At 41.0% G+C, this 15283-nt stretch overlaps 1 protein-coding gene across 6 annotated transcripts in view; it reads right to left on the minus strand.

Annotated features, from left to right (window-relative positions):
• Positions 1 to 1728: 1728 nt before the first annotated feature.
• Positions 1729 to 15283, minus strand: part of ELF1 (E74 like ETS transcription factor 1) — a 203588-nt gene continuing 190033 nt past the window's right edge. For all 6 annotated transcript variants that reach the window (XM_075336846.1, XM_075336847.1, XM_075336844.1 and 3 more), the window contains 3 exons: positions 13214 to 13406; positions 10152 to 10583; positions 1729 to 3341 (listed from right to left, as the gene is read on the minus strand). In XM_075336846.1, the coding sequence (XP_075192961.1) occupies positions 2726 to 3341; positions 10152 to 10583; positions 13214 to 13406 (1241 nt within the window). In that variant the 3' untranslated portion in view covers positions 1729 to 2725. The remainder of the gene's footprint in view (positions 3342 to 10151; positions 10584 to 13213; positions 13407 to 15283) is intronic.

Genomic DNA, 15283 nt, shown 5'->3' on the forward strand with positions numbered 1-15283 from the left:
CAAAGATCTGAGAACAGCACTGGTACCACTGCTCTCAGACCAGGTCTGGGGAGCGTGGGCACGACAACTAAAAGATACAGAGGCAGGGGAAAAGATACAGCAGGGATGGATGAGGAAGGAGGTGATTAATGAGGGCTGGAGGGACACACAGTTTAGATTAATGCACAGAGCAATTTATGGTTTTAACATCCCCACCAAGCAGACTATGAATAAAATAGAACATTGCCCCAAATGTAAACAGCCGAAAACGGACTTATACCACGGGATTTGGCAGTGCCCACAAAGTCAGAAATTTTGGGGAAAAATGAAGACACTTATAGAAAAAGTATGGGAAGTGGAAATGGAACTAGACCCATTGTTATGGATTTTCCACCACAGGACTAAAGAAAAGGAAGGAGGAGGAGATACACGGGGGACCACGATTCCAAGACTCTTTCATAATATTGCTATGATAGGGGAAAAGGCCCTACTACGCAGATGGCTCGAGGAATCTGTTCCATCAGAGGAGGAGGTGGTCAATCAGATTAAAAAGCTGCTCAATATTGAACAGTTGGAAACCGAAAGAAATAAGGACGAACTAATGGGAAACTTTTTTAAAAAATGGAAGAGATTTATAGTACAACAGTATGGAGTTGCAGAAATACGGAAAGTGGTATCTCCTTTCACTAATACGGAATGGTATCTACTGGGAGACTTGCAAGGCACATTGGGAAAGCTGAAAATACACACGCAGTAGAGACACAACAGTAGGGCGAGACGAGGGTTTCAGAGACATAGGGCTTCAAACGGGAATCAGAATATAGAGGAGCTGTGTGTTCTTTTGCGACTTATACCTGGTGTTCAGCGTATTAAAAATGTTGGGGGCGATAAAGTGGGAATAAAAGAGGGTGGGTTAAGACAAGGGTGGGTAAATTGGTAAGGTGAATTTATTCTTGTTCAAATGTTAGACATATTGTAATAATTCTGAAAAATGCAATAAAAATGTATGTTTAAAAAAAAAAATCAATTGCACATATAGGTATGGTATAAACAGTTGGAGCAAAATAAATGAGCGATGATATTGTTCCTCAATTCTTTATATTATTAATTATTTCTTCTATGTTCTAAGATGAGAAAACAATGAGAAAGTCCAAAGGCAGAAGTCAAGTCTGTTATCATTGGTAAAGATAATGATAATTAGAATTCTTTATAGATTTGGCCATCACTCAAATGGCATCTGACCTATTACTAAATATTTGCACAAGTTTTCATGAAATATTCATTTTGCAGAACTATTTAGTCGATTCTTACACAAGTACTTTATTTTTTACCTTTTGTGCCTCTCCTATGCCTCATAGATTGTAAGCTTGTGTTGAACGCCCTCACCGCTCTTCGTACGTATTGAATTATGTATTACTGTAATGTCTTATCTTGTTTGTTCAAGTTTCCTCTGAAATGTAAAGTGCTGCGGAATATGTTGGAGCTATAGAAATCAAAATGATTTTCTGTACAAAAAAAAAAAATCCAACAGTTACGCTATGTGCAACCATGAACTAACTGTCGATTTTTGCTCTACCTTTAGCAACAAAGTCACTAATATCTTAATATCATATGTTTCAGAATGGGCAATATAGATGATTTCGTGGAAGAATTCAATGCGGAATCAGGAGACACTAATTCTTAATCAGATCACGGTAAAAAAAAAAAGAAGAACAAAACACATCAAAAGCAGGGATATAAATGTTTTTCTGTGAACATAGATTTATTTTTTTAATAAACCAATTAAAAATACAAAAACAGCTTGAAAAGTATTTCAACAGTTTAACATTTTCTTTTAAATACAAATTTCATCTCTATCAATATAGTATAACATTTGAACTCTAAACATATATAGATCTCTTGAGGCTATAAAATAATTTGCTTGGTTGGAATTTCTCATAATGCACGGAAATTATGTTTGTATTCATTTGTTATTCAGCATTTGTTTCCAGGGTTGTAAGGAAATATACATTATTTACAAGTAAAAAAACAAAAACAAAAAAAAGCTCCTCTATATCATTACATAGCTTTCATGATACCTGCAATATTCCAATGTAATGTATAGCTGGATCACACAAAGGCACAGTAGTTATTGCTAAAGACAGAACAGGATAAGACATGGAAAAAGAAAGACTTGAAAGAAAGGTCTTAAGAACAGTGCAAAACCTCAGTGACATTACATCGGATTCTTCGGCTATTTCATATTCTGGCCCTTAAGTAGTCATAGATCAGCGTGGAGATATTCAGACGGCTAGCATATAAAGCTGTATTGGCTTTTCTTATTTACAGACTAACGAAATAGAATTTACAGAAAGCGCAGTGTGGTGAACACACCGGAAGATTGTCAAAAACAGCTCAAAAATATTTGCATCATAGACAGTTACACATTGTCCGTAGAGAACAATAAAAGGCACGTTCCTTCAACATAGGGGTCCTGGAATAAGCGATACGCCCAAGTGGAATTCTTTATGAAGAATATTTGACTTTCCTGATTAAGATTCCAGAATGTGGAAAAAAAAAGGAAAAGAATTGCTTAAAAAAAATCAAAACCAACTGCAGAGATATTAAAAGTTTTACTGGTAAGGCATCACATACTGAGAAAAGGGATTTATGAAAATATAGATGTTCTTTAAAAAAAATATAGAAAGAATATTGAGGAAGAGCCCATCACATTTGGAAAATCTTAAATATATAGAAATTTTCTATGTTAATTTGAGTCAAACTCCCATGGGTCGTTTTCCTTTTTAATTTCCATCTGGGCTGGAAATCCATTTGGATTTGTTACCACCAGTACACATGGAGGATGATATTTCTGCTCCGTTTGCTCAGCAGTCTCCCCTGCGTCTTCCTCGGGACCTTCATCACTGGGGAAAGAAATAAATGTTTGTTTGGACTCTGGGGATTTGATGACTGATGTGATGACTGTGCCTGGAGTTTGGTTAAGCAGAGGTGAAGTGCTTGTTGAGAAGGTCATGACTGGAGTGGCTGTACTGAAGGCTGGAGATGAAGGCACACTGACTGTTCCATTACAAAGACCCTGAACACTGCCATTAAGAACCTGCCGGACCTGGCTCGAGCTCAGGACAATGGGCGGTGGAGGCGATCCGGCTCTCTGAGGGTGTAGCACCATATTATCCTTGAGTACGGAAATAGGCTGTCCCGAAGGAATGGCTTGAAGTATAAATTTCTGTGACCCTGCCGGAGCGGTGGGGTCGGTGCTTGTTATCACTGTGGTGAGAGGCACAGTTTGGAGTGTTACAGTATGCAGCTGCTGATTGCCCGGTGACACCACAACTGGGACCTGGCCTGGAGACTGGATCGTTCTAGAAGATAAAGATAGCCATATTCAAGCATCGATATCAGGACAAAACAAAAATTTGGAGCAAAGCAGCATTATCGTATTACAATCAGAACAGGCACTGTATACACATTATAGGATAATACTATGTGAATTTCCGACAAATGCAGGACAGATTTCATCTGCAAACTGTACCGTAGGTTCAAACTTCGCTTCAAACTCCCCCATTCAGACAACCCCACTCATCTCCAGCACCGATGCAGCTCGTGTAACATTTGTATGCCACAGTCATATTTTAATTAAGGGTTATTCTTTAAAGTTGGCTATAATTGGAGAGAGATTGTAAAATACAGCAACTTTCCAATTTTCTATGTTGTCAAAATTTTACTCCCTTTTCTTGATAATTCTATTTTTTTATTACTCATGCTTAGATAACTGGCTACCGCTGCAGACTAGCAGTTGTACAAAAACCTACACAAAATGACTAACATCATAGATGACATTCAAAAATACCTATACTGTAAAAGACTAATATAAATAATATAAATAATGGATCGTAGTTGTATAAAAGGTGTGTGAATATTATGTTATAATACATATATATATATATAGTATATCTATATATAGTATATACACAGTATATGTACAGTATATACACACACATTATATATAATACATACACACAGTACAGACCAAAAGTTTGGACACACCTCATCTCTAGAACAACTGTTAAGAGGAGACTTTGTGCAGCAGGCCTTCATGGTAAAATAGCTGCTAGGAAACCACTGCTAAAGACAGGCAACAAGCAGAAGAGACTTGTTTGGGCTAAAGAACACAAGGAATGGACATTAGACCAGTGGAAATCTGTGCTTTGGTCTGATGAGTCCAAATTTGAGATCTTTGGACCCAACCACCGTGTCTTTGTAGAAAAGGTGAACGGATGGACTCTACATGCCTGGTTCCCACAGTGAAGTATGGAGGAGGAGGTGTGATGGTGTGGGGGTGCTTTGCTGGTGACACTGTTGGGGATTTATTCAAAATTGAAGACCTACTAAACCAGCATGGCTACCCACAGCATCTTGCAGCGGCATGCTATTCCATCTGATTTGCGTTTAGTTGGACCATCATTTATTTTTCAACAGGACAATGACCCCAAACACACCTCCAGGCTGTGTAAGGGCTATTTGACTAAGAAGGAGAGTGATGGGGTGCTACGCCAGATGACCTGGTCTCCACAGTCACCAGACCTAAACCTAATCGAGATGGTTTGGGGTGAGCTGGACCGCAGAGTGAAGGCAAAAGGGCCAACAAATGCTAAGCATCTCTGGGAACTCCAAGGCTGTTGGAAAACCATTTCCGGTGACTACCTCTTAAAGCTCATCAAGAGAATGCCAAGAGTGTGCAAAGTAGTAATCAAAGCAAAAGGTGCTACTTTGAAGAACCTAGAATATAAGACATTTTCAGTTGTTTCACACTAAGTATTTCATTCCACATGTTTTCATTCATAGTATTGATGCCTTCAATGTGAATCTACAATTTTTAGAGTCATGAAAATAAAGAAAACCCTTTGAATGAGAAGGTGTCCAAACTTTTGGGCTGTACTGCATATATATTATAAATTATATATATAGAGAAAGAGAGGGTGTGAGGCAAATCCCGGGATATGAAGATGAATTATGACTCCAGTCATAATCCCTCATCACTCCCTGGCAGTGCCCCCTCCCTTCTTGTTCTCAGTGTTCCACTTACACCTCCATGGCCATGTCCTGTGATATGGAAATTAGGTGGCTTAGGGACAATGGACACAGGATGACTCCCTGCCGTGACCCTGTAGTGGGGGCTGCTAGCTAGTTAGCAAGGCTATGGAAATAGCCAGACAGAACGACTCCAGTAAAAAATGGTTCATATCTCGCAAGCCATATTTCCGATAAATATGGCAACCATAAAAATGGTGTCTCCGCATGCGGACGATGCCGGCACACCCTTTTTATGGGAGCAGGACATTGGGAAATGCCCCAGGCGTGATATCAGCCAATGGGGAACTGGCAGACAGGTCATGAGTCCCCTCGTTCTGTAGCTAAATTCATAACTGTCACAATGAGAGCATTGGCGTCCGCCTACGACGCTCCCAGGCAAAGTTATGGCCCATATTCCATGTTGTGGATTGTCCATAACTCAAGCCAGGGGTGGAGCAGTGCTCCCTCTGAGGTCACTAAGGTAGGAGGGGACCTGGATTTGCCCAGGTTGATAACCCTACTTCGGCCATTTTCCAGTGTTCTTTTCGCTGGGGGCACGTGTAGGAAACATCTGTGGGAAGGATCCTAGAAACCTGGGTACAGCGCCCCCCTGTGGCCAGACGCAACAAGGTAACTGCTGGAACTGTGTATGCCTGTTTGTAACCCATGCTTTGATTGTAACTGTACTCTGACATATGTATATTCTGTAGATTCCCTATTGTATATATTGTAGTTCTAGTGTGCTTTAGGCTGATTAAATTATATAATTAATCTTGGGCTGTTCTGTTATCTCGATCTTGAATCCCACGTCTGTGTGTTCGGCTAATAGTTACCGTAAATCGGTTGGTGGCAGCGAATTGTGCCAAGGATTATTGTGGGGAGGCCAGTGAGATTCGGGGAGATTTTATATATTCCGCCCGCGGAGGTCGGGGGAATATATACCTTACTCTCACCGGGGACCCTTCAATAATCGGCATAAGTAGTATAGCGGCCTCCTTGCTTATTGTCGGGCAATTCCATAATTGGCCTGACTATAAGAGGGGCGCTAGAGAGCGCATCACGTGCTCTGTCTGTCGGTCGGGAGGTATAAAGGAGGGGTGACCCCCACTTGTTACCCCCCGATTGTGACGTACTGGTAGCCAGCGCGGGGGATTTCTGAGTGACCCCCCCGGTGGTTTGTGACAGAGGGATATACATATAATAAGCGTTAACATTATAATATAATATGCATTTGGCAACAGGGACAAAAATGTAAATTATTTAAATTATTGTGATCACGGTAATATTTAATTAAAGTACTAACCAGTCCACATGCAAATAATGCAAAAGCAGTGATCTAAACAGACATTGCCTGGAGGTAAACTGTTGTGTCACCCACCAAAGAGTGAAAGGAAGTGAGATATTATATATGTGTATTATATATGGATATTAGAAGTATTTACATACTCAGTGTGAACTTGGTGTATGCCACCTACAGTAAACACAAATGAATGGGTGAGAAAAGTCTAAATCCTCCTGCTATAGTGTTATTTGTCACTGCTTGGAGGATTTTTGCTTTTCAAACCCACACATATGTGTTGTTACTGTAGGTGGCATACACCAGGTTCACACTGTGTATGTCTACACTTCTAATATCATACATATATATATTTTTGTCCTTTTCATACACATATAATAGTAATTAATACATACACACCTTTTATTCAGTGCCGATCCATTATTTCTATTCTTTTGCATCATCTTTGATACGTTTTTAGATGTAATAGTCCACTACTTTTATTACTGCTTTTATATGTGTGTGATTTTGTTACTAATAAAGGTTAACGATGTCATCTATGATGTGTGCAGTCCTTTGTGTAGGTTTTGTCTAATCCTTGCTATTAAACGGCAACTGAAGCAAATGCATTATATATTTTCCTACAGGTTTACTGCCAAATTTTGAAGGTTCTATAGACTAGCAGTTGTAGCCAAACATGCTCAGTGACTACAAGCGGTTTTCTATAAAGCCTGAAAACACTCAGGTAATCCACTGTCTGAGGAGCGGTACACTCCCGAAGTAAAAAGATGACAAACCATTTATGGGGGTTGGTCACTTTTACCGCCAATTTCCTTTCTTACTTAAATACATGTATTTTGGATTAAAAATATTTTTTTACCAATGAGCTTCATTTCATATTTGTACCATTTGGCTTTTGTTTCCTGCACGTTCAAGTTTAATGTAGTCTATGGCAATAAGTTCTAATATTGACCAGCACTTCTGTCCATACAATGGATGCTGGTGGAGGAGCAGTGGCCGGACCTGTCCATTAGTGATGTGTTGGTCGCGAACGATCTGACACAAATATCCGGCTCCCTGCTGTGAACGACAGGAGCCGGATCACTAGTGTGAGCCACTAAAATATCTAAACGGCTCTTTTCGCCGTCAAAACCCCGCCCACCCGCGGCTAAACTCCGCCTACTCAGCAATCTAATTGGCCCCTTGTAAGTGGGCGGGTTTAGCCACGGGTGGGCGGGGCTTTGGCGGCATTACTGTAATCTTAAATATGTGTTCACTTGGGGTGAACACATTTAATAAGGAGCAGAGAACGATCTGAAAGAGCCGACTCTTTTTGGTGAGCGGAGCCATGGGAACCGGATCACCAAAAAGAGCCGGACTGCCCATCACTACTGTAGATTAGCCTCCTCCAACAGAAAAGCAGCTTTTCCAAGTGATCTGTTTTACTATTGGAGTAGGCCGATTGACAGGTCCGGTCACTGCTCCTCCACCAGCAGCCATTGTATGCACAGATGTGGTCCGTGTGATGAAAGCTTCTGGGACAAGAGACAGTCACCAAACTGTTTTCCTATGAAGCTATCAGTGCGCTCGTTCTCACAGTCTTAACAGGATTTTTTTTTCGTGTGTGTGTCTTTTTCTGATCTACACACAGTTGACTTACAGTAGTGCAGGGAAACAAAGCCTGTAAAAAGCAAAACTGCACAATTTGTAATGAAACCCAATTGCAAAAATTATTTCTAACTGAAAAAACGCCTTTAAAGTTAATTTTCTTCATGCAGATCAGTACTTGTTAGCACTTGTTGAAGAAATGCTGTTGCTTGCTCTTGTAAACAAGCAGTGTATTATTTCACGGTCACAATCGACCCTACAGTTTGGCGGTAAGGCTAGAATTATATATGCCATATTTTTCGGTTTATAAGACACACCGGATTATAAGATGCACTCCAAATTTAGAGGAAAAAAAAAGGTCAAAACAAAAAACAATATCGGGTCCGTCTTATAATCCGGTGGTGTCTTACCCGGGGGGGATAGGGGGCAGCGGTAGTAAAGCGGGATCACAGGAGGCAGAGGTGGATTAGGACGATGTTGCAGGTGGCACTGCAGGTGGTGCCACAGGTGTCTCGGAGGCTCACTGCGGGCGCTGTGTGGCAGGAACATCCAGAAACTGTCGGCAAAGCAGGCATCAAACAAACTGCGCCCATAGTCAGCACGTGCACAAATTGAGCTTATAGGCTCAATAACGAGCTGAGATCTCATCTGCGCACGCCTACATCCGGGGCCATTTTCTTTAAGTTCACTGCTGGGAGATCAATGGGCAGGAGGTGGCACGTGCAGAGATGAGACCTTGAGCCAAAAAGCTCAATCTGTGCACATGTCGACTCTGGGCGCCATTATTTGAAGCCTGCACCGCTGACATTTTCAGGATGGCCCCTGCCTTACTGCCCGCAGCGAGCACTAGCAGCGCCCGCAGCACAGATAGAAGCATTGCCCTTGCTCCTGTGACCATAGTCCACCACCCCACAGTAAGCTACATTTAGCTTATGAGTTGCACCCCTCATTTTCCTCCCAAATTTTTGGGAGGAAAAGTGCATCTTATAACCCGAAAAATACAGTATATAAAAAATGTGTTGGTCTAACTGCAGCACAAGGGGATTCACAGTCTATTGTTCCCGGTTATCAGCCACTTCAGACTGAAGTGGCAGATTATTCAATACACACATACTGTATACGCTCACACAATTAAAGCTGGGGTCACACTAAATGACAGCGACAACGACGTCGTTGTTACGTCACCATTTTCTGTGACGTAGCAGCGACCTTGTAAGTCGCTATGATCGCTGCTTAGCTATCAAACACAGCAGCTGAAGCAGCAATCATAACGACACGCATCGCTGTGCTGCAACATGTGCAGAGAGCAGGGAGCCGCGCACACTGAGCGCCGGCTCCCTGCTCTCCTAGCTACAGTACACATCGGGTTAATTACACAATGTGTACTGCAGCTACATGTGCAGAGAGCAGGAGCCGGCACTGGCAGCGTGAGAGCGGCGGAGGCTGGTAACTAAGGTAAATATCGGGTAACCACCTTGGTTACCCGATGTTTACCTTGGTTACATCTTACCGCAGCTGCCAGATGCCGGCTCCTGCTTCCTGCTCGCTTCATTTCGTCGCTCTCTTCGCTGTCACACACAGCGATCTGTGCGTCACAGCGGGAGAGCGACGACCAAAAAATGAAGCTGGACATTCAGCAACGAGCGGCGACCTCACAGCAGGGGCCAGCTCGTTGCTGGATGTCACACACAGCGACAGCGACGGAACGTCGCTGCAACGTCACAGAAAATGGTGACGTAGCAGCGACGTCGTTGTCGCTGTGTGTGACACCACCAGTATTTCTCCATCAGTGTTTCATCACTGTTTGTATACCAAAGCAAAGAGTGGAACTCACAGATGAAAACTATAATTGAAAAACTGACGCCTGTTTTGTGTTTCGGTGACACTCCTGGTTTTGGCATCAAATATTACTGAAATACTGAACAAAAATACTGAGTTGTGAATGAGAGCTTGGAATGTATGCAAAAAAAGCTATATTGAAAGAGTCATAAAGAGTCTATTGTAAAAGAGTCCATATAAACTTTTATACTCTCAGAATTCTGGGCTCATTGTTTGTTGAATCAGGGCCAAAGTGTCTACATATTTCATGTAGAAATGAACGTGTGTTAATAATATACCGGTACCAAAGATAATAACTATTGAAGTGCTCTGATTTCTGGAAAATAAAACACAGTACAATTGCACTATGGGCATTATACTTGAAAAGGGAACTCACCTGATCGTCTGTACAGAAGGCATGTTATCATTCTGAATGGTGCACGTTAGGCCTTGATCAGGAATAGCCTGCCCCGACATTAGATGGACTGTCCGATATAGCTGAGTTGGATGAGGTGACTGTGTAGGAGTCACTGTCCTCAGCATATCTGATGGTAATAATTGTTGCTGGCTAGATTCCTCTAGTTCTTTCACTTTTAATTTGGGTGACTTTACAACAGTGGTTGAGCATCCTCTTGGATTTGGAGAGACTTTAGACACTCGGGCTTGATTTCGATTGGGAGTAGAAATTGGAGAATGCAAATTTCCTGAGTATTCTGCAGAGCTTGAGTCTTCATCGTCAATGTATATGAGATCCTTTGGCATTTCTTTGAACTGATATACAAGGCGCTGGCCTTCCACTTTTGCTAAAATACCTCTTTGGTAATAGTACCTGCAAAAGGCAAATAGATGTCAAAATATGGATATTTTACTTACCCAACCAAAAGAGACTTATTACATTTATAATAATGAAATTCTAAGTATGATAAAGGATTATTACTAAAATGTTACATTTTTCTCTACAATCCTTAAATGGACGCTCTGAAACCTGGAAATCAGGCTCTACAAACAAAGCCCTATCTTGAGTGTTCCTCATATGTTCGACCTCTGAACTGTTCAACTTTTCCAGTGAGTCCCAAAGGCAATAAATGGGGAGGTTGTCAAAAAATGGGTACTTCCTCCGTCCAAGACAGGTGTTATGTTCTTATCTGGTAAAGTGGATTCTCTATGCCGCAAGTCAGGGTGAGCAACATGGACCATTAACGATGGCACATCAGGCAGGACTTACCGGATAGCACTTGTATCAGCGAGGAACAGGGCAACAGGATATAAAGGACAGAATTAAAACGAGTGGAGGAGGACACACCAGAAGACACAGAACCAGGAGTGAAGACATATACAGGAACTGTAGAGGTATATACTCAGCCCAGGACTAGTTAAAAGAGTTGTTGTATGCTATAAGAAGAAAGAGGGACCTTGATAGGGACAAAGGAAACAGTGATGGACAAGCAAACTGAATACTTGCTGATAAAGAAGATACACACTGCTCCACCAGCGTTTGTAGGGTCAACAGCACCAGAGAAGAGTTCGCTATACTTGCACATAGATGATAAATAATACTGGAGCTAGCCAAACTTTTGAGATTTCCTAAAAGTGCACAATTGGATGGGTTTTACTGTTGGTAATAAAATAGGACCTGTGTGTAGACCCATCAAAGGTTTTTAATATAATAGAACAATAGATATTACTGGGCTGCCGATATAATATCAATAATAGTATAGACAGATAATGAAGGTAGGAATTCTATAAAAATAAATAGGCAAAATGGTTACTAAGGCGTTTTATAGGTGAAACCTGGATTGCATAAATTCATTGATCCTTGTAATGTTCAATTCCGCCTAGTCTGCTGGGACTGGGTTTGCAAAACTCAAGTTATAGAAAAAAAATTACAGCGGTATTCTTTTCCGGGCGGCAAAGCAGGGAAACCGGGCACGATTACATTTAAAACTTTATTCGGCTTCAGGAACATCACTTCACAACATGTTTCGGCAGCATACTCCGCCTTCATCAGGTATTCACCTGATGAATATGGAAATATATGGAGATATGGAAAGTATTTGCAACCTTTAACATAGAAGTTGACTTCAGATGGAAAATGACAGGATTAATGCATTGAATAATCTGGAATGGACTCATAAATTTAGGGGCCAACTCCTTGCAACTAGTTTTTAAATGGTCAATAATACATCAATTCTCAAGGTGTATGTAAGGTTTATGGTCCAAAAAACACAATGCTGCCAGTGTAGCAAATGAAACCACCCACTGAACATTGATAAATCCAACTGGACTGGTAAAGCCGTGATCTATATATAAAGTATTACACTAAAACATTCAAATAGATTTCCCAGGTTACAGTAAAAGACACAATACATCCACACTGGTTAATGACCTCTCCAAACTTAGATCAAAAGGAATTAACCAGAGGGAGAGGGGAACAAGGGGTGAAATGAGAAATGGATACATATAAGTTGGTTGTGTATTACTGTGATCCGTGCAAGGCGAGCTGAACACATAAGCAGGCAAACGGACCGCAGCCACAGGTGTGAGCTCGAATACATGAAAGCTGTGACGATCCAAAGAAAGCCGCAGGAAGAAGAAAAGTGCTTTGCGGGTCTATCCCACTAGATGCACTTGCCCTGATCACCTCAGGATGCCGCAGCTGTGATGCCTGGATATTGGCGCTCACAGACAGTGCAGGCAAGGTGTGGAGTCAGGGCCGATGGTGACGTCACCAAGGAGTACGGCGGCTGATGAGGCTCGCAATCCTACGCGTTTCGAAGCTACTACGGGGCTTTTTTGTCAGGGAGGCGTACTGAGACTTCTCCACTACCTCCAATATATATTTTAAAAGCGGCTGCCGCTACAGACTTTGTTGATCCTTCATGATTAGTTCTTTCATCTAAAAACATCTGAGCATATAGTTACATCTTTCAATATTATACTTATGCTCAAAGAATTAGTTTAACATTATTTTGCTAACAACCTCATTATTAGATCATATGGCAATTATTTTATATTTTCAGTTTAAAAGTTCAACCATTTACCAACACAAAATCGTGTACATATACAGCAGTTAATAGTGAGAATAAGATAGCTGCTGTGTTCCAGCACCAGAGTGGATAGCTGGATAAAAAATGGTTGCTTAAAGGGGTTGTCCGGTCTCAAATGAAAAGTCTGCAGTCACTGAGATTTCAGACGGCCAAATCATGACAGTATGTGATGTGCAGTCTGTCCCTCCTCTGTGTTCTCTGTGCACTTGGTAGTTAAAATTACTTCTATCAGTTTTCTATCAAGAGAAGCCAGGGTAAGATGTGACCACCCACCTATACGGGGTATACAGTGCATACATCACACAGAGTGACTACCGACTTTTCTTCTGCGACTGAACAAACCCTTTAAGTAGCAACCATCTGCTGAGGCATTATATGAGCCGATACAATGCTCCCCTGTGTGTCAGCTTACCTGAGTGCCCTGCCCATCGTTTCATAGTTCATGTCAGGCTTGTTTTTGTGCTTTCCCCAAAGCTTAGAAACAGCCTTGGAATCCACCAATTTGAAAATGCCCTTTTCTCTCTGGGTCCACTTAATGTACTTTGGACACGTAGCTTTGTCTTGAAGTAAAGCCAATAGGAACTCCCAAAGATAAATGGTATTACCTGTGAAAGCAAAAGTAGTTATGAAACTGGAGGAATAGAATTCCATGTTCTGCAAAATGTGCAAATGTCTAATTAAAGGGGTTGTCCACTACTTGGCCAACCCCCCCTCAATCACTAAATCACCCCCTGTAAAATAATAATTGCCATAATCTCCTGTGGTCAAGCGATGACTGCACAGGGTCTGCATGGGGTTGTGTGACATTATGTGATGCAAACCCTGCAACCAAAGAGGACATCAGAAGGAAGTCAGAGAGCGGCAGCCATCACTCGCTGGTGTCAGTTTCGTCTGAAGAAAGTGAGAAAGCGGCCGCTGACTGTCCGCAGAACTCTTGTGACATTAGAATGTCAAATCCTGGGAGACCCAGTGAGGCCTTCACTTAAATGGTGCCCGCACCAGAAGTATAGCGGTTATTATTTTCCATGGCGTCATATACAATGCTTAGAAAAAGTATTCATACTTTGTGAAGTTTTCAACAAACTTAAATGTATTTTATTGGGATTTTATGTGATATACCAACACAAAGTAGCAAATATTTGTGAAGAATAAAGAAGGTAATATTTGGGGTGAGGGACTGGGGTGTAGGTTCATCTTCCACCAGGACAATGACCCTAAACATATGGCCAGATCAACAATGGATGGTTTAGATCATAGAAAGCATCTTCATGTGTGTGAATGGCCCAGTCAGTCCAGACCTGAATCCCATTGAGAATCTGTGATAAGACTTGAAAATTGCTGCTCACAGACGCCCCATCCAATATCACTGACCTAGAGCTATTTGGCACTAAATGTGCAATGCTGATAGAGACCTATCCCAGAAGACTTGCAGCAGTAATTGCACTAAAAGGTCCTACAAATATTAACTTAGGAGAGCTAAATACAAATGCAATTTAAAGATTACTATTTTATACATATTTAGAAAACCATGTATAATTTCCTGTATACTTCACAAATACATCCTACTTGGTGGTGATACATCAGATAAAATCCCAAAAAAATACAATTAAGTTTCTTGGTGTAACATGAAAAAATGTGGGAAAGTTCATGGGGTATGAATAATTTTTCAAGACACTGTTTAGTCAATGAGAAGGTTTGTCTGAGTGGTTGACATCCCCCTTTAAAGGTTTTTTTTCTTTCCTACAATACAACAAAAATAAAGACCAAAAGGTACTTAAATGACAAAAACGAAATCTGCCTAGATATGAAGCGATGCATCCCACACTTCCTTTCACTACATAAATACGATTTGGACATTGCGTCAATCTAAACCATCATGTACATCAACGCAAAAGGTACCAACACATTAATGTGGTCAGGATTATGTTATCCATGTGGCTGGTAATGTGGAGCCACACCTTGGTCCCTGCAGCAAGGCTAAAAAAGTCCATAGAACAACATACATATTATATATACACACACACACAAACACAAACACACACACACACACGTACGTACACCTATATGTATATAATATATATGTTGTTCTATTGACTTGTTTAGCCTTGACGCAAATGCAAGAAGATTAATATTATAGAACTATGAGAAATGAGAAACCTTTGTGCTATTATGTATATATACTGTATATACATTATATATGTATGTACAGTATATATACATAATACAACAATAATACCTAAAATATAACTTTTAATAATTCCTTTAAAAATAGGGAAGGATTACCTTGCCTATGCATAAAATTAAATTAAATGCAGGGAATAAACCACCTGCTGGAACTCTCCCAACTTCAAGGGGAAACCAGCAGACCCTGTGAGGTAGCAGATACACCTAAAATACAGTTGGTGTTATAGCAACAAGAATTAATCAACCGGATGTGTAGTTTGTATAACACAGATGCTTATTTACACTCCGTTGATATTAG

Source organism: Anomaloglossus baeobatrachus, chromosome 2 (assembly GCF_048569485.1).
Source record: "Anomaloglossus baeobatrachus isolate aAnoBae1 chromosome 2, aAnoBae1.hap1, whole genome shotgun sequence".
Taxonomy (NCBI): Eukaryota; Metazoa; Chordata; class Amphibia; order Anura; family Aromobatidae; genus Anomaloglossus; species Anomaloglossus baeobatrachus.